Below are 18,011 nucleotides of genomic sequence, written 5' to 3' on the forward strand. Positions count from 1 at the left end.
CACTGGTCATAAACGGCGGTGACGAGGTGGGTTTGGACGGGAGTAATTTGATTGTAGCTTTAACGGCTGGACGCATCGATTCTGACTCTGATTCTAGTTCTGATTCCGACAACGAACGTGACGAGGATGCTTTCATTTTGATTTGTATGCTCAACGAGGGATTCGTAACTAACAATTAATGGCAGATTGCACAAATTGTGGAAGGACGACAAGACGAGAGAGTTCAATCAACAAACAAACGCAAACGTAAACGTAAACAACAAAATGCGGTTAACAAGGCGCAGGCACAGCGATTGGGGATAAAGACAATGGGCACCGAATTAAATGCTAAACAACGCCGAAGTCGGGCAGCACCGGTTCCCAATCCCAATCCTTTGGTCGGACACGGGCCAGGAGGTTACTCCAGCATAACTCCGGCGATTCGGACGATAGGCGTTCTATACAGGCGTTCGGTAGGAGTCATCCTCGTCTTTTGGCAACTCTGGTCTCTTCACTGGCATTCCCTTCCCTGGCCAGAAATGCACAAAAGCACAGCCTCCTACAGCATTTTAATCCAGCTTCGACGCCGCAAACTAGTAAATTCAACTCCAATCAACACTTTATCCACTTTTGTGCATTCAGACACAAATTCTTTTCCGTCTACTGCTTCTTTTATTTTGTGTATTTTATGCCTCCGCCGTGACTCTCTGCCGTTTGATTTTAATGGACGTAACGTTGCGATTTCGATGTGATAATCGATGGGGGCGACTTTCTCGAACGCGGACACTTTCAGTGCACCCCGGCACTGCTAATATTGCGATAAATAATACGTTTATTTAATGGCAAAACAAAATGTACATAGTTCACAAATGTTCACGGCGAGACGAACGATTACACGCTAGAGTTGTAAGCTAGATTATCGGGTGCCCGAAATTTGGTAACACTGCGGTTGAGACGACACCGAGAGAGTAGCGTGTAAATTTTATAAATTAATTATATTATGAATTTTAAAAATACAACATAAAACCCACATAACTACAATAAATCTCTTTTAAATAAAATTTCTTTAAAATTAAAATAGATTTTTTAAAGATTTGTTGAAAAATATCCCTGGTTGGGATACAGGCTAAAAATATTGGGATATTTTAAAAAATCGAGGGACGCGAATAACAACTAATTAAAAGTTACACTTTTTTTTAATTTGTTAGAAAAAAAGTATCTTTACGTTTTTAAAATAAATATTTACTAATTATAATTAATGGTTGTAAAAATGGCTACAGTGGTGAAACGAAACAATTTCACCAAATTACCTTCGACGACCTACGCTATGATTTAGCTATCAGCTGGTCACACTTAAGTATTCCCGCCTCTACTAGCATCGTCTCCGCAAATCGCAATTTATTACAGCTGGTGAAATACGAATTATTCGCAAAAATATTTATTAAAATGGGCTACTCATCTTTGTCTACGGGAGTGATTGCTGTGAGTATCTGATTCGAAGTGTCAAAGATGTCTAGAATTACGTTAGCCATTCCGTACAGCGCATCATGCACGGCGAGGATGTGTCCAAGCCGGTGCTCCAGATCTTGGCTATCAAGAAGATTAACAGCAACGCTGACTCCGAGCGCTATCGCATTCTGATCTCCGATGGCAAGTATTTTAATAGTTACGCCATGTTGGCCAGCCAGCTAAACGAGATGCAGCACAAGGGCCAGCTTGAAGAGTTCACCATAGTGCAGCTGGACAAGTATGTTACGTCCATGGTTGGCAAGGACGGAGCCGGCAAGTAAGTAGTGTACCATATACCCCGATGTTTACCAGAACTAAGAAACTTCTCTACAGACGCGTCCTCATCATTTCCGAGTTGACGGTACTCAATCCAGGAGCCGATGTAAAGGCCAAAATCGGGGAGCCTGTTACTTATGAGAATGCTTCCAAGCAAGACCTGGCTGCCAAGCCGGCACCGCCTCCTGTCGCCGCCCATAAAAAAGAACCCGCCCATAATAATAATAACAACAACAACAACATAGCCATGAATTCCTCGATTAACGCCGGAATGACTCATCCTATTTCCAGTCTAAGTCCTTACCAGAACAAGTGGGTGATCAAGGCTCGTGTGACTTCCAAGACAGCAATCCGCACATGGAGCAATGCCCGAGGCGAGGGCAAACTATTTAGCATGGACCTAATGGACGAATCGGGTGAGATTCGAGCAACAGCCTTTAAAGAGCAGTGCGATAAGTTTTACGACTTGATACAAGTGGACAGCGTCTACTATTTTTCAAAATGCCAACTAAAACCGGCGAACAAACAGTATTCCCAGTTGGACAATGCCTACGAAATGACGTTCACGGGCGAAACCGTCGTCCAGCTGTGCGAAGAAGCAGATGATGATGCCATTCCGGTTATCAAATACAATCTTGTGCCCATTTCCGAGGTGTCTGGTATGGAGAATAAGGCGGCGGTGGATACGATTGGTATCTGCAAGGAAGTCGGTGAGCTGCAGGCCTTCGTTTCGCGCACCACCAACAAGGAGTTCAAGAAGCGTGACCTTACTCTTGTAGACATGAGCAACTCGGCCATAAATTTGACCCTTTGGGGCGATGATGCGGTCAACTTTGACGGTCATGTGCAGCCTGTCATTCTGGTCAAGGGAACTCGTATCAATGAGTTCAATGGCGGCAAAAGCCTGAGCCTTGGCGGCGGTTCTATTATGAAGATAAACCCTGATATCCCGGAGGCCCACAAGCTGCGCGGTTGGTTTGACAACGGTGGCGGTGATAACATTGCCAACATGGTGTCGGCTCGGACGGGCGGAGGCAACTTCTCCACCGATTGGATGACATTTAAGGATGCCCGTGAGCGCAATCTCGGCAGTGGTGACAAGCCAGACTATTTCCAGTGCAAGGCTGTGGTTCACATAGTTAAGCAGGAGAACGCATTCTATCGCGCCTGCCCGCAGACCGATTGCAACAAGAAGGTGGTCGATGAGGGCAACGATCAGTACCGCTGCGAACGCTGCAACGCGCTTTATCCAAACTTTAAGTACCGCCTGTTGGTTAATGTAAGTACATCCAAGAGGATTATACTCTATGAATTGTATTTCTAAAATGTGTTCTCTTAGATGAGCATTGGCGACTGGACGTCTAATCGCTGGGTGACCTGCTTCAACGAGATCGGCGAGCAAATGCTCGGCCACACATCCCAGGAAGTGGGCGAGGCTCTGGAAAATGACGCCGCAAAGGCGGAGCAAATATTCTCGTCCCTTAATTTTACTTCTCACATCTTCAAGTTGCGCTGCAAGAACGAGGTCTATGGCGACACGACCCGCAACAAGCTGACTGTGCAGTCCGCTGCTCCCATCAACCACAAGGAGTATAACAAGTATCTGCTTAAGGAGCTAAAAGAGCTGACCGGAATCGGCTCTTCCAATTAATTCCCGTGTGCAGTGCACATACACATACCTATATGAAATACGTGAATGATAAGATACGCATAAAATTATGTTATATGTTAAATTTTTTGATTTGTAAATCCAAAAATCGCCCGAGTTTAATACAAAATACAATAAAATAAATTTAATTTAGTTTTTTCAAAATAACAGAGAGACTAGTTCGCTTAGAAACAGTTTAAGTCCAGACGGACATGCTTATAGCAACTCAGGAGGTGATCCTGATCAAGAATATATATACTTGATACGGTCGAAAAAGTATTAATGGTCAGAAATGTCTTCTTTACTGTGCTGCATACTTTTGACGAAAATTATAATACCCTCTGCAAGGGTATAAACATGAAAACGTCTCATTGTATGACTCCGCTAAGCAAAGAATAAGCCTAACCCTTAAGTTTAACCCCTTAAGTAAAAAACAGAGCTTTGAGATAGTGATTTCGTTATAAGATAATGCGAAAGACCAAAGAAATATAAATTGCAATAACAACCTAAAGAACAATTGCAAGAAACATACACAAATGAGAAACTTGTAGGTGAGACTACAGACCATAAAAATATAAATTGCAATAGCAAACCAGAAAGTGCAAAATAATTCTGATAACCTTATAGGAAGAGTATAGTGAAATAAACGTAGAAATTATTCTAAAAATTTTTTGAAGCGAAAAGTCTACTTTCAGTCATTGGATCAGTCAGTTCCAACGCCTCTGGAAGATACCTTTTTGTGTAAACGAATAGCAAATGAAATAAAGTAATAAAGTGTAAAAACCGTTTACTAAAAAAAAATCTTTCAAAAAACTGTCGAAAATGTTTGTTTATCGAAGAGAAAAGTGTCTGGATGTCTGAATTTTATTTTGTATTATCTGCAAGTTTTTTTTTGCGTATTGAAATTTTATTTTCCAAATACAAACCAGTTTTTTTTTTTTTACTTTTAAAAGCTTTAGGGGCTAAAGCAGTTAGAGCTTTCTTAAAATATCAAAAAATATTAAAATGTGTACATACATTTAATATGTATTAATTTAAATACAAAATAAAATAAATAAATAAACAAGAAAGGAAAGCTAACTTCGAAGTTAATATACCCTTGGAGTTAAAACCGGATATATATGTCAAAAATCTGATGTAGTTGGGCGAACATTATAAGAATATCATAATATAACCAATTTATTCCAATACGAAATCTAAAAAAAAAGACCCAAGCTTCTATCTTGAAGTAAAAAACAGAGCTTTGAGATAGTGATTTCGTTATAAGATAATGCGAAAGATTACAGACCAAAGAAATATAAATTGCATTAACAACCTAAAGAACAATTGTAAGAAACATACACAAATGAGAAACTTATAGGTGAGACTACAGACCATAAAAATATAAATTGGAATAGCACCCCGGAAACCGCAAAATAATTGTGATAACCTTATGGAAGAGTATAGTGAAATAAACATAGAAAGTATTCTAAAAATTTTTTTTGCGAAAAGCTTTGAACGATCAGCAGTCTACATTCAGTCATTGGATCAGTTAGTTCCTACTCCTCTGGAAGATACCTTTTTGTGTAAACAAATAGAAAATGAAATAAAGTAATAAAGTGTAAAAACCGTTTACTAACAAAAAATCTTTCAAAAAACTGTCGAAAATGTTTGTTTATCGAAGAGAAAAGTGTCTGGATGTCTGAATTTTATTTTGTATTATCTGCAAGTTTTTTTTTGCGTATTGAAATTTTATTTTCCAAATACAAACCAGTTTTTTTTTTTTACTTTTAAAAGCTTTAGGGGCTAAAGCAGTTAGAGCTTTCTTAAAATATCAAAAAATATTAAAATGTGTACATACATTTAATATGTATTAATTTAAATACAAAATAAAATAAATAAATAAACAAGAAAGGAAAGCTAACTTCGAAGTTAATATACCCTTGGAGTTAAAACCGGATATATATGTCAAAAATCTGATGTAGTTGGGCGAACATTATAAGAATATCATAATATAACCAATTTATTCCAATACGAAATCTAAAAAAAAAGACCCAAGCTTCTATCTTCAAAAATAAAAAAGTTGGTATTTTCACCAAATACCATTTCCGATCGTTCCGTTATATGGCAGCTATAGGATATAGTCGGCCGATCACTCTCATGCCAAACATAGCACTGATGCAACATCCGAACTCTCTAACTCTAAAAACACCAAAGTTAAAGCATTTCCAATCAATCAGTTATATGGCAGCTATAGGATATAGTCGGCCGATTTCGGCCAATCCGACTTATATACAGCGTGCAAAGGAAGGTGTGTGTTCAAAGTTAGTTCGCGAAGAAACTGACAGTCAGACAGACGGACAGATGGACGGACATGGTCATATCAACTCAGGAGGTGATCCTGATAAAGAATGTATGTATATATTTTATAGGGTCGGAGATGTCTCCTTCATTGCGTTTTACACTTTTGGAAAAATTATAATACCCTCTGCAAGGGTATAACAAGAAAGTATGTTATGTTTTTTATGAGTGTAGGCTAGTTTATTTCCGCCGCCCCATGTACGCCAAGTTTGAATTTTATCCTCTTAAATCGAGTGACCGTCCTCTGAAATTTGCCGCCCTCTACCGACCCTAGGCCGCGGCCCGTTTATATTATTTCTCACCTATATTTCTCACCTATAACTCAAAATAGATATATTTCTTATTGATTCTGAGAACCACTCCTTCATACGGGCAGACGGACTTGGCTTTCTCGACTCGGCTGTTGATGCTGATCAAGAATTCATACTTAATAGTACATACAGAAAACAAATTGAAGTAACCTATAATTTTTAATTATTTGTTTTACTCTAAGAATACTCGAGTTTAATAACTAAAGAAAACTTTTAATCTTTTTCAGCACCAACCAAAATGAGTTTTTTAAACGTAAGTAGTAATATTCAACTCATTTCATTAAAGTTGCAATTCCTTAAAAGGTATTTAAATGATTACTATAATTTTAGAACAGAGAATTCATTTGTAACGTGTCTTACAAATTGGACCCAGCCGGATTTATAATGGCGCGCGTTACCCACAAAACTGAGATTAAAGCCTACGATAATGAAACTTCAGGAAAAGTTTTCCTTATTTACTTGCAGGATGAAACTGGTGAAATAATTGCCACTGTTTTCAACGACTTGTGCAATACTTTCTTCAACCAAATTGAAACTGATCAAGTCTACATATTCGAGCATTTTGAGGTGAACGACGCAAAAAAGGAATACATTTTAGTGCCTCATCCTTTCACTATAAACTTTTTGAAATGTACCAAGGCATTCCCTATTGGACCCATTATCAACTCCATTCCTGGAACAACTTACAATCTGAAAAGCATTTCGGAGATTTATGAAAAGCCTAAAGGCGACGCTGTTGATACCATTGGAATTTGCACCGAGGTCGGCGAATTGATCGTCGTTGGGGACTATCATATCCGTGAAATTGAACTAATGGACTATGACGATTATGATGGAGTGATTATTTTGACCTTATGGAATGAGGCGGCCAAAGAATTTAACGGTAAAAAGAACGATGTCATTTTGGTTAAAGGGGCTCGTATTAAGGAGCACAATGAGGTGAAGAAAATAAACTTGGATTGGTACGCTAAAATGAAAATAAATCCAAACTTACCAGAAGCCAAAAGTCTTATAGAGTGGTATAATCATTTATAAATAAAACAAGCTAAACAAATACATTTCTGTTGAAACAAACGATATTTAATTGTCGAAAAATACTTGTAATACAAACAATAAATAAATAGTAAAAAGAATTAAGATTAATCGCCCAAAACCAATAGCACTTGGCAGAGGGGCTTAACTAGAAAATATCCACTTGCGGGGCTAGGAAGGACTACAACTAAAGGGCGCTCGCCAGCAAAGGAGCTGCCACAGGATGTGATAAGTCTGCACAGAGACAAAAATAATACAATACCCAATTCATAATTAATAGTTTTTTCTACTCTCATATTAAGGATTATCTGTCTAAATTTATAATGTTCATAAAGTAAAATATGAGCCATTCATTTTTAACTTTTCTAGCACCTTCAGCTTTATAAAATATTGTTCCAAATTCTCTAATCCCCTTTAATGTACTTCGTCACTTCGTCATTGTATAAAAAATGTTCTTTTGTTGGCAATAAATTCAAAAAAGAACACATTTTTGTGATATTTTTCTCTCTGTGCAGGAGACTACCGACTGAACACCATTGGCTGGAGCAAGGGACTTGACTACGTACGGCTAACCGACCAGAGACGCTCGATCGTGAACACTTAACCTAGATCTCAGATAGCGTTGGGATGGGCTCTGGGGCCTAGTTGGACAGCTGCTGCTCCCCCTCCGCGGGCACCACGTGCTCGTGGTCCTCCTTGGGGGCCAGGCTCAGGCTGCGCTCCTCCTCCTCGCGCTGCTCCGCCCGCTTGGCCTGCTCCTGGCGACGGATCACGCCCTCCATCGACTCCCGCAGTGTGTCCACGTCCAGGGCGTTTTCGTCCTTGTCGCCGTCCTGCTCCTTTTTCTGCCCGCCGGCAAACTTGGAGAAGTAGGTGAGCGACTTCATCAGCTGGTAGCTCTTGGAGATGGGTATGTTCGAGTCGTAGACACTGGTGCTGGAGCTGCAATCTACGTAGAACCACCAGTTGCACTTCAGGATCGTCTGGTCAAAGAGCGTGTTCTCTGGGCACAGGAAGGACTTGCGCACCATTCCATCATCGGTGAGGGCGCACACATGGAAGACCTAAGAAAAGGATTTCGATTACAACCTTCTAGGTTATGTCTTGGACATTCTTTCGTACCATACACCCAAGATCTGTATCGGCATATAGACCCGGGAAATGTTTCTGTTTCGCGCAGGAGAAACTCGTAGGCGGTAGGTCCACTTTGGACTTGAAGTTGTCATCGAAATTCTTGTCATAGCCAACAGGGTAGTACTCCTTAGGGGCGTTCATCACCTAAGACGAAGTACAACATTTAAATATAGGGGCTAAGGGAAAAAAGTAAAATATGGCTTTCAGGGCTTTACTCACCTTGGACACCTTGTGCTCAGCCATCGACTTGGGGGGGCGAGGCGTGGTGGTCGTAGTAGTTGTTGTCGTCGTCGTGGTCGTTGTCTTCACCGTGGAGGTGCGCATGAACTCCTCCCTCAGCTTGGCCGCCAGCTGGGCCCGGTGCTCCGCCTTCAGCTGCTGCTCCCGGACGTAAATTGCATGCTTGATGGTCTCCACGCTGACATTTGCTGCGGCCGCCAGTTCCTCAATAGTTACGTCTTTCAGGTCGAACTTTGGCTCTTCGAACTGCAGATAGTTCGGATGGCTGGCCACAGTTCGGTGCTCCTTGCCCACGTTAGCGATCCGGGCAATGGACTCCGGCATCGCCTGGAATACTGGAACTGCCGCAGGCTGAGAGACCACTGGATTAGCTACGTGGAAGGTACGATTCGAATGCTAAAAAGGGTGAGGCATTCAAGATATAAGATTAAAATACATTATAGTTTCAAAACTGCTAAAGCAATACAAGTAATTATAATCATCTAACTTCTATCTCTATTTCCCACTCTACTCATAGTTCATGTTTCCCTAGCCTTTGTAGATGTCCTATATATTTCTGATCAGAAGGTAAAACTTAAAGTTCAAATATAGATTTTTAGGCTTGCATCTTACCGGTTTATCGATGGCTGCCACAAGCTTGTTGTTGACACTGACCCTGGGCTCCGTGGTGTCCACGGCCACCCGCCTCTCTGCCGTGGTCGGAGCCGGAGCGGCTGCAGCGGCCGCCTGCTTCTGGGGAATAGGCCGGAAAGCGGGAACTCCAAGTGGCAATGGACGCGCTTCGGTCATGAGATGGGCCTGCTGTTGCTGCTGCTGCTGCTGCTGCAGAAGAAGCAACTGTTTAAGCTTCAGTTGCTGCTGCAGCTGTTTTTGTTGCAAGTGTTGCTGCTGCTGCACTTGCTGCAGGTTGTAGGGCGCCGCTCCAGTAGAGCGTGAACTGATGCGTTTCTCCGGCAAAGGGTGCTGAACTGGGGGATTGGCCTATAAAGCAATATTGATTTAACCTTGAAGTATATGGACAGTACCTCTCGAACGTAAGTTACCTGTTGCTGGTTGGAGGGCAGCACGCCCACCATTTCGGGGGGTGCTCCGTTTTTGTAGCTAATGGCACGCCGGCGATCGGGCTCCACGTTGCCCAGAGACTCCGGGAAGCCCAGCTCGTCGCCCAGACTGAAACCTGCAAAATGGGAAAAGGTTTCTGGTCAGCTCAGGCCGCAACGGCCCCATCAATCTCTTCGAACGTGGTCAAGGGTTGGGCAATGATGTGTTAATTAATGACTTTTGTTTTGTTTTTTTTTTTGTTTTGTTCCCTTCACGTGGTTGAGGTAAGCTAATCCACCGCAGAAGGGTCTTATCAAAGGCTTATGATCTATTCGGTTTGTATTTACAGATGGCCTAGTAGGATATTTCAGACAAAAAACGGGGGTCAACGGGCAAGGTTTTGCATAACTTTACGCTCAACTGTTGGGTAATTGTGGCTTACTTTGGAGTTTTCTGAATCGATTAAATCTACACATGGGTGAAGGGGCTCCATTGTTATAATAAAGGTGGTATTTAACATAAATCTTCTAAGAGGTATAGGTCTTATAAAATCTAAACACATTTCCCTCTTCAATACTTTTTTAATACATTAGCTATTCGAGCTAATAGTGAATAGTATTCCTAACAACCTGCTTTCCGCGCCCCTGATATGTGAACTGCAGGTCAGTCTCGAAGTCGGACTCAGACTCTATGGTCTGCTTCTCCGTTCAGGTGCTCTACTTTGGACTTGTTGTTACCACTGACATTGGCATTATTGCATTAATGAATTACTTAATCGTTCGTGGTACGGTTCAGTTCGGGGTTCAGACGAAGTTCGATTACTCGACCAATTAGTTGCACTTGAAATTTAAAATCAGCTGCCTTGGCTTGACCTCAACCTGTTTCGATAGACTATTTACAGGGGGAGTGTGGAAATGAAACGGTGATGATGTTACGGGATGATAGAATAGTTGAGGGATTTACCTAAACCGAAATGGGCCTTGAGGCCACCCAAATTTCGGACACGAAACAGTCCAGACTTTTTGAAGTTACAATCGAGAATGAAACCAAAATCGGAGTTTAAAACACACGTCCCGCAAGCCAATCCTATAAATAAAGAATAGAAAAAGCAAACACAGAATAGGATAGTTCGATCATATAGTACAAAAGTAATGATTAAAATTAGTACAAAAAGGTTCATATTAGGGATGGTTGTTGGGGTTTTTGGGAATCGACAGGAGGTGCTTCTGTGTTGTTTTTTCCCTACATCTAAGCCGACACCAAAGAGCTTATTATCTACGCTTAGGCTAGCCTGCAAACTAAAGTATTGTTAATTGGTTAAGGTGGGTGGGGCTCCAGCTTTTGTCGCTTGGGTTAGATCACAGTTTGGCGTGGACATAAATTAATCAAAATTTTATCACTGTCAAGCAACGACTTGTATTTTTTCATTGAAAATCGGCGCGAAACCCGGCCCGCACCGAATCAAATGGCGTGGCGGATGTCTTGATTAATGTGCAGATGGCCCGGTTATATATCGCATATGTGTATCTGATCCGATGGAATGTGTATTTTAATATCTTCCATCTGTCAGATGGAGGTGGGACCGCAGAATGACCCACATTGGATTGGCGCTGAGAAGATGGCCCCATCCGACCGCAAGCCGCAATAAAACCAAGTCCCAAGCATTCTCGCAGCCAAAATCGATTAACCATGCCGTGAGCAGACCCATTATGGAACCACACATATTACTTCCTTATGAACATCAGACCATGGACCAGGGGTTACAAATAGCCTGGGTTGGTTAACACTTATTGAGAGCAACTCTTATGACCTGAACAAAGTTGAAGACCCCAATCCGAATTGCGCGCGTCTTGGGTTCAAATTAAATTGTTAGCAAGTCAAGTGGGACATGTAATACGAGTTTAAAGTGGATTCTTTCAAAATGCCCCTACGAGGCCCCTGTGATCTGTGTATGGTCTATCCGGCCGGCATGTCGTACATCCATATTCATGGAGCCGCGTTCGAAACCGATTCTAAGGCGGCTAATGGCAGGCCATTATGGGCCAGTGGCGCATGTGGCCAATTGTGGTAATCGGCTTAGACATTACACTGTGGAAAAGGCCCCACTAAACGCTCTCTTATAATGATTTAATACTTTGCATTAAAGTCTTTACTTTTTTCAAGTGTTTAGTCGCCACGGGTCAGATAGGAGTCGAGTCCAACAGTTTGGTTTGCGAGTTCAAGGAAAATGGAGCTGGTTTTATAACCGCCCGCCTAATGGAGTGTCAGCATGGCAAGGCAATGTTTGGCCATCTCCCTGGGATCAGAGTGCTCACCACTCTGACCACATCGGTCACTTCCTCCTCATCCCACTAATTACTCTACCCACCTCAAACCGCAATCTCTCCGCATAATTGCAAATTGCAATTGAAGTCCCCAGATATTTAATTGAACTTTTACTTGGCTGCGGTAGTGATGGATTGGCATTACGCATTCGCCGGGTGGGCGAGCAGTTATTTTAATTACGCCTGCAAATGGCCAGTTTGGCGACAAAATGGACAAGGGAAACCGGCAATTAGTTAGGGAAAACTCTACGCAAATAGCCAGCGAGATACCGAGGAGCAATATGGGGGCAATACTATATCCAGCGACATTTGCAGTTAGTCAGAGGCGATCGACGAGCGCTTTCTCTCATCTCATCTCGCGTATGAAATGCGAGTTGCTGCGGCTTTACGACCATTTTTTTTTGTTTTGTGTTTTTTTTTAACTGGCATCCGCAGCAAGCAGCAAGTGGTCAAATAGAAATTCAAACTAAACAAATAATGAGGCATAAATATGCACGTGGGGCAGTGCCGGTATAGACAAGTCATCGACATCGACCACTGGCTGTCACTGGCCATCAATGTTTAGTTACTTTACTTTCCTCGAAGCTGGTGTTTATGTATATCTTTCTCCGCAGCCAAAGCCCAAAGTCTAGTTAGCACCTTCGGCTGCGAAAGTGGGTCATCTTGTCTCAAAAACATTGATATTAATTGCTCACTGTGGATCAAAAACAGAAACTGAAGCCGAAACCGAAACCGAAAACTGAAACTGAAACTGGCTTGCCATGCTCAGTGTTAATTCAATTTGATGATCTCCCACGGCAGCGGCATGGCAGCGACAAATGCAAATATCTTGTATACATTATCAGACATCATATCGCCTAGGCCGTCCAGCCGACCCTCCATTCATCGTGGCCAAACCTTAACCCAACCTCTAAAACCAACGCCTCTCTAAGTGGTTTCCCTTTTTATATTCTGCACTCATATTTAAAGGCTTGGGCATTCCATTGTTGGCAAAATGTTTTACGGTCAATCTTTTTATCTCGTTTTCAATGATTTTTGCACGGAGACGAGCAACGAAGGCCCTTTGGGCGACAACCTTTCGCTTTTTTTTGGGACTGATTCCGAGAAACTTTCCATTTCTTTTTAAGGCTTACGTTAATTCATTTACATAATGTTCTCACTTCAAATACCTCAACTCCCAGCTTGAATCAAAATTAAAAGGTACATCTATGGCCTACAGGGTTCTTATTCCATTAAAGGCGATAAAACCCATACTTTGGACCTTTGACCTTGCCCCGCGAGTTAAATAGGCAATCCAAAATGAAACCATTATCGCACAGCTTCAGGGGAGATTGCTTGGATCGGCTTAGATTGTCAAAACGGGGCTCGAAGTGTCGGCCACAAAAGCGCGGCTTGTCTCACTCCGCTCGCCGGTTAATTATGTTAATTGAACGATGGTCTTGACAGTGAGCGATAGGCCCAACAAAAGAGCCCCAACTGACAAAAATGTTTGACAAAGCCATCGAATTAAATTGCAATTTGGCCGCGTGTGTGTCTCTGGCGGTGCGTGTGGGTAAAATAATCAGACTGCCACAACAACAAAGGTGTGGAATGGAATGCAAGGCACCGAGATGGCCCAAAAGCGGTGCAGCATCTCTCAGCCCCGTTTGAACTGGTGAACCGAAGGTCTTACGTGAGCGGGTTGCGTGCTCGGAAATGATGAACCAAACACTTGACAAGAGCAACAAAATATATAGTTGTATAGTCGCATAGTCACAATTGGTATGTGAAGACGATCTCAGACAATAGGGGCGATAATAACGCCTTAATTTATTCCTAATTGCAAACAAAACGAGTCGGATGCTGCAGCTGCGAAAGGGAAAGGACAGGACTCTTGTGTGGGAAAAAGCCTCACCGGAAATCTCCACATGCACTGAACAAAGTTTGGATATACATTTTGTAAGCCATAAAAGTCTACTTAAAGATTATTAGCCTTGATTGATACGTTGGTTACCACACATATTTTAAAGACAACTTTAATTGTTTTAAGTAATATTTAACTAACCATTCTCGCATGAAAGGGAACCAAACAACAACTAGAATTAATAAACAAATATTTATATTTTTGCAAGTGCATTGCTGCCTGGGCGCCTTTCACTTTGCGAAATTCCGGCCCGAAGAGCCTTTTACTTATTGACCAATTGTATGACAATGCATTTTCTTTCACTTATTATTTTTAGTACTTTTTGACCCCAATGCAGTTCCAGCCACACTCGGCCCTTGGCCGGGTCTCTAAGTTGTGCCCAAGCTAATAGCCGATGGCAACACTTTTTGTCAGAAACCTTCGCAAAAACATTTAATAACAATGTTTACTGGCACATGAGCCGTATGTATATTTTCAGTGTTTAACTATTAGCTGTCACTTTTGCCCAGAAAGGGCTAAGACACTATAGCCAGAAGTATTGCATAAAGCTCCGAAGAAACATCGGCCCCGGAATGTGGGTTATATAAAACGGCAGACACAGAAACAGAAACCACTGAAGATGCTGCGTCATTGACCACAAAACAGAAATTGAGGCTCCAATACAGAAGAGGCGAGCGAAAAGAAAAGAAAACACAAAGGGGCTGAAACATCGACGCATCTCAATGTTTTCGGATACAAATCGGCCTGGTATTGATGAATCATGGCCCACGATTGCCGGACACTGCTGGTGGCTTTTATGAAGCCATCAATGGGGCATGAGAGATCTGGGCAGGGCAATGTCTGTACATATTTGGACAACACAGTGAGCCGAAGTAGTCCCTTCTGGCCTCATGGTCCACTTCTTTTTCGGCTGGCAAAGGTCAGCAAACATGGGTTAAATATTATGCAAATTAGGCGGCGCAAATTGCCGAAATTAACACCAATCTGGTTGGTTTTAGACCAGCAGTTAGCTGAACTTGACCGATATTCTTACACATCCGGCCGTAGCTGTAGATCGTAACACTCAATCATCTCCAGCGCGAGCGAAGGTCGGACGGGCTAATTTATGGCTGGCCAATTGGCGAATTAATTGAGTGGTGAACGGTCGGTAAATGGGCTAAATAGTCCCCCGAAAAGTGTCTGCCTTCAACTCACACAAGCACTAATTGTGTGCCGTACAAACTCCATTTTTGTTCTTAATGAGTTGCACTCTACTTCAGGTCAAGAATGCTCCATGGGCACCATGACTAACCCAAAATCAATCCGGTTTCCTCGGCAAGGTTTTGCCAAAGCACAAGCATAATAAAAAGCCGAGACCCAATCCAAATGTGAATCCGTACAAAAAGCGATGCCAATAAACTGAAGCCCCAGGTCGGGGGCCTAATGGCCATAAACACATGTGCAGATAAGACAGTGTTTTTAATTCTCTTTTGGTTTTGGCGCACTTTTCGCAGCGATTTGAATACATTGTCAGTCAATTAATGCGAAGAATATAAAAAATACCACCTGCCTGCGCTCCAACTCAAAATTGAATATGTCTCGCAACTTTTTGGATCGAGGTGACCAATTGGCCAATTGTTGGCCACTGGTCGCGATTGCATTTGGCCAACTGCCGAGAGAATCATCTTAGCCCCGCTGCAACCTGTTTCGGGTGTGAGGCCTCGTCTTACGGCACATCCAGGTGCCAAATCAGTCAGGCCGTAAAAGACTTGGAACACAGGCCAGACACTCGAATTCAGGCAAGTTCGTCGCTTAAGTCATTTGTTTTATATTTCTTGTTTTCGCCAGCTGACAGCCCGAATCAATTGAACATTAGCCCGACACCCGTGAAAAGCAATTAAATTTAAGCCCCGACATAAACAAAAATAATAATTTCTTTAGAAAATGGCAAAAATTAGGAAAAATGCATTCGTCTACTCACTTGCAGCCTGCATGATGAGAAACCCAATCACAAAAAAGTTCATTTTCGCCACTTTTTTCTCGCACGAATTTTGTTTTCGGATGTTTTCCCTCGATTTTTTGGAAAATAGAGGTGATTTGTTGATTTCGTCGGAAGCGAAGAGCGTGTAATTTTGTTTCTTTCCGATTTTCTTCGCTCACACACACAATCCCAAAGACGCACACACAAGCCCACTCAAATGGCTGCAAAAGAAAACTGAGGAAAACACAATAAACTTTTATTATCGTTGTTAGCGAGTCGCGACTCGTGCCGCAGATCGGAAGCGGATAGTTGATTTAATTAAATTTAATGAACTTATTATTTTTATCAATTATTTTTACTCGGCGGTTGGAGGAAAGCGGCGAAGAAAACACTCAAAGCACAATGATAAATAAAACCGGTAAGCACAAGAAACGCAAATGAGCGGGGTAAACACTCTCACTCTCTCTTTCCGCGGTAAAAGTGAAGATCGGAGGCGGCGACGCGACTGAGATGCGCCGATAATCGTGCCAGGTGTGCGTAGGCGCCAGCAGAGGCTGCAGCAGAGGCAGCGGCAGTGGCAGAAGCGGCAAACTATTATTATATTTTCATATCGACCAATAACGGCAAAAAAAAATAATGGGAGCGAAATTATTATGAAACTGTGACTCAATCATAATTGAATATGTTCCCCTAAACATTGCATTAGAAATATATTTGTTCGTACTGATTTGTGTATGTATAGTAAGTTTAAAGTATAAATATTTAAATATTTAATATTTAAATATAGTAAATATTTAATTTAAAGCTCTTGACAAAAATCAAATGTTTTCCTGGTTACTGTTATAAATTGGACTTTATGCTATGTCATTATTTAATGATTCGATCTTTCGAACACAATGGTACGCCTGCGCACAGTTTGGTCAATTTAATAGTTTCAATATAATGCTTTCCAACTTGAATTGCAATACAACATGTAATTTTTGTCTATTCGTTTAAATTTTAATTCATTTTTGTGATTAGTTTCAAAGCTTTTGCAATTTAAAGTAGTTACAATTTCCTCAAATATATTCATTCGAAAAGTGTGCAATTTAGTATTTATAGACTTTAAAAAATATTCATTACAATCGAGCGTTAGTAAAATATATCTTAACAGAATTTGAAAACTTTTTTGAATTAAATATTGATATGAGCAATTTCCATGCGCCTATTTTATGCGTATACGTAATATCGTAGTGTTTATCTCAATTCTGGCCATCTCTACTGGGATTAAGCTAACGGCATATCCGCCAATAGTCCCGCCTGACACACCGCACGCCAAAACTCCTTCGCTGCGCTCTTGAGCATAACAACCACTTTCCAATTGCCCCAGCGCTTTGGTTTGTTGGTCAGCGCTCCATAATTTCCTCGGCTGTCTCTCGCTTGCGTCTATTGTCACTGTCAACCGTTACTGTAGTTGACTATATGACTATATAGCTATTGGCGGCGAAGGCGGCTGCGCACATGCCAACTACCAGCCACGCCCCCATACCGAAACGAAACGACAGCTCTGCCATGGCACGTTCAAGACAACAACAATAGCAACAACAGTTCTGGTTCGTTTTGAAACTGGCAGCATAGGTAAAAGTTGTTTTCGATACGGTTTAATTTCGTTAGGTCTTATGGCCGCGTTAATTTTTCGCCCGAAATTAGCGCAAATTCGATTTTTACACACACATGTGTGTATGAACACACGAAGACAATTAACACTTTCTTGAATCAATGTTAACCAAATTAGGCACTCGATTTAATTTTGTAATTTTACACTGCTCACAGGCCGTTAATATGTTCGAATATCGCCTTGGCTTGAGTGGCCATATAGCATTGCCAAAGCGAAACTCCAGCGACTTACAATCTGCTACGATCGCGATCACCTGGCCAGGTGCGAAACTTAACTTGTTGCTCGGGCGCGCGGCCAACGACTGAATCGGATTTTGAATTGGAGTTGGTATCGCGGCAAGCCGAAGAAACCCACAAAGTAAACGAGCGCACTCGAGCGCCACTAAATCAGCCGTGGAGCCACGAAGCCTCTCTCTCTCTCTCGCTTGGCAACACTGGCCCCACCGCTGATAACTGTAAGTGATACGGCGTTATCTTGAGGTGAAATGGCCTCCAAGTCAGGAAGAATACAGAACACGATCTATTTATTAATCTTGATAGTCAATTTTTCAGATCTTTTTATTTTAATTTTTATATAACTTCTATAACTTACTTACTTATATAACTTATTATTAAAATAATACATTATATGTTGCACCATTTTTTTTCTTTGTGTAAC

General features: G+C 41.7%; 2 protein-coding genes and 1 long non-coding RNA gene across 4 annotated transcripts; 2 read left to right on the forward strand and 1 right to left on the reverse strand.

Annotated features, from left to right (window-relative positions):
* Positions 1–1,302: 1,302 nt before the first annotated feature.
* Positions 1,303–3,561, forward strand: RPA1 (replication protein A 70). The gene is made up of 4 exons (XM_017245569.3): positions 1,303–1,461; positions 1,521–1,765; positions 1,822–3,043; positions 3,104–3,561. Exons 1-4 carry the CDS (start codon positions 1,426–1,428, stop codon positions 3,413–3,415), a joined length of 1,815 nt encoding a protein of 604 aa, XP_017101058.1. The 5' UTR covers positions 1,303–1,425; the 3' UTR covers positions 3,416–3,561.
* Positions 3,562–4,916: 1,355 nt separating this feature from the next.
* On the forward strand, positions 4,917–7,200 carry LOC108128196 (uncharacterized). Its single transcript, XR_011443032.1, has 3 exons — positions 4,917–5,002; positions 6,291–6,316; positions 6,394–7,200. It is a non-coding gene; the product is annotated as an uncharacterized lncRNA (long non-coding RNA).
* On the reverse strand, positions 6,700–17,741 carry mtg (mind the gap). Of its 2 annotated transcripts, XM_017245648.3 has the most exons (8): positions 17,586–17,741; positions 15,698–15,931; positions 10,474–10,596; positions 9,513–9,646; positions 9,082–9,450; positions 8,449–8,865; positions 8,218–8,373; positions 6,700–8,159 (listed from the first exon to the last, which is right to left on the reverse strand). In XM_017245648.3, the coding sequence occupies exons 2-8, from the start codon at positions 15,738–15,740 to the stop codon at positions 7,737–7,739; spliced, it is 1,665 nt and encodes a 554-aa protein (XP_017101137.2). In that variant the 5' UTR covers positions 15,741–15,931; positions 17,586–17,741; the 3' UTR covers positions 6,700–7,736. The 2 variants fall into 2 exon arrangements, with proteins under 2 accessions (XP_017101137.2, XP_070136887.1); XM_070280786.1 differs by lacking the exon at positions 10,474–10,596.
* Between the last annotated feature and the right edge of the window lie 270 nt (positions 17,742–18,011).

This window comes from Drosophila bipectinata, chromosome 3R, assembly GCF_030179905.1.
Source record: "Drosophila bipectinata strain 14024-0381.07 chromosome 3R, DbipHiC1v2, whole genome shotgun sequence".
NCBI classification, from domain to species: Eukaryota; Metazoa; Arthropoda; class Insecta; order Diptera; family Drosophilidae; genus Drosophila; species Drosophila bipectinata.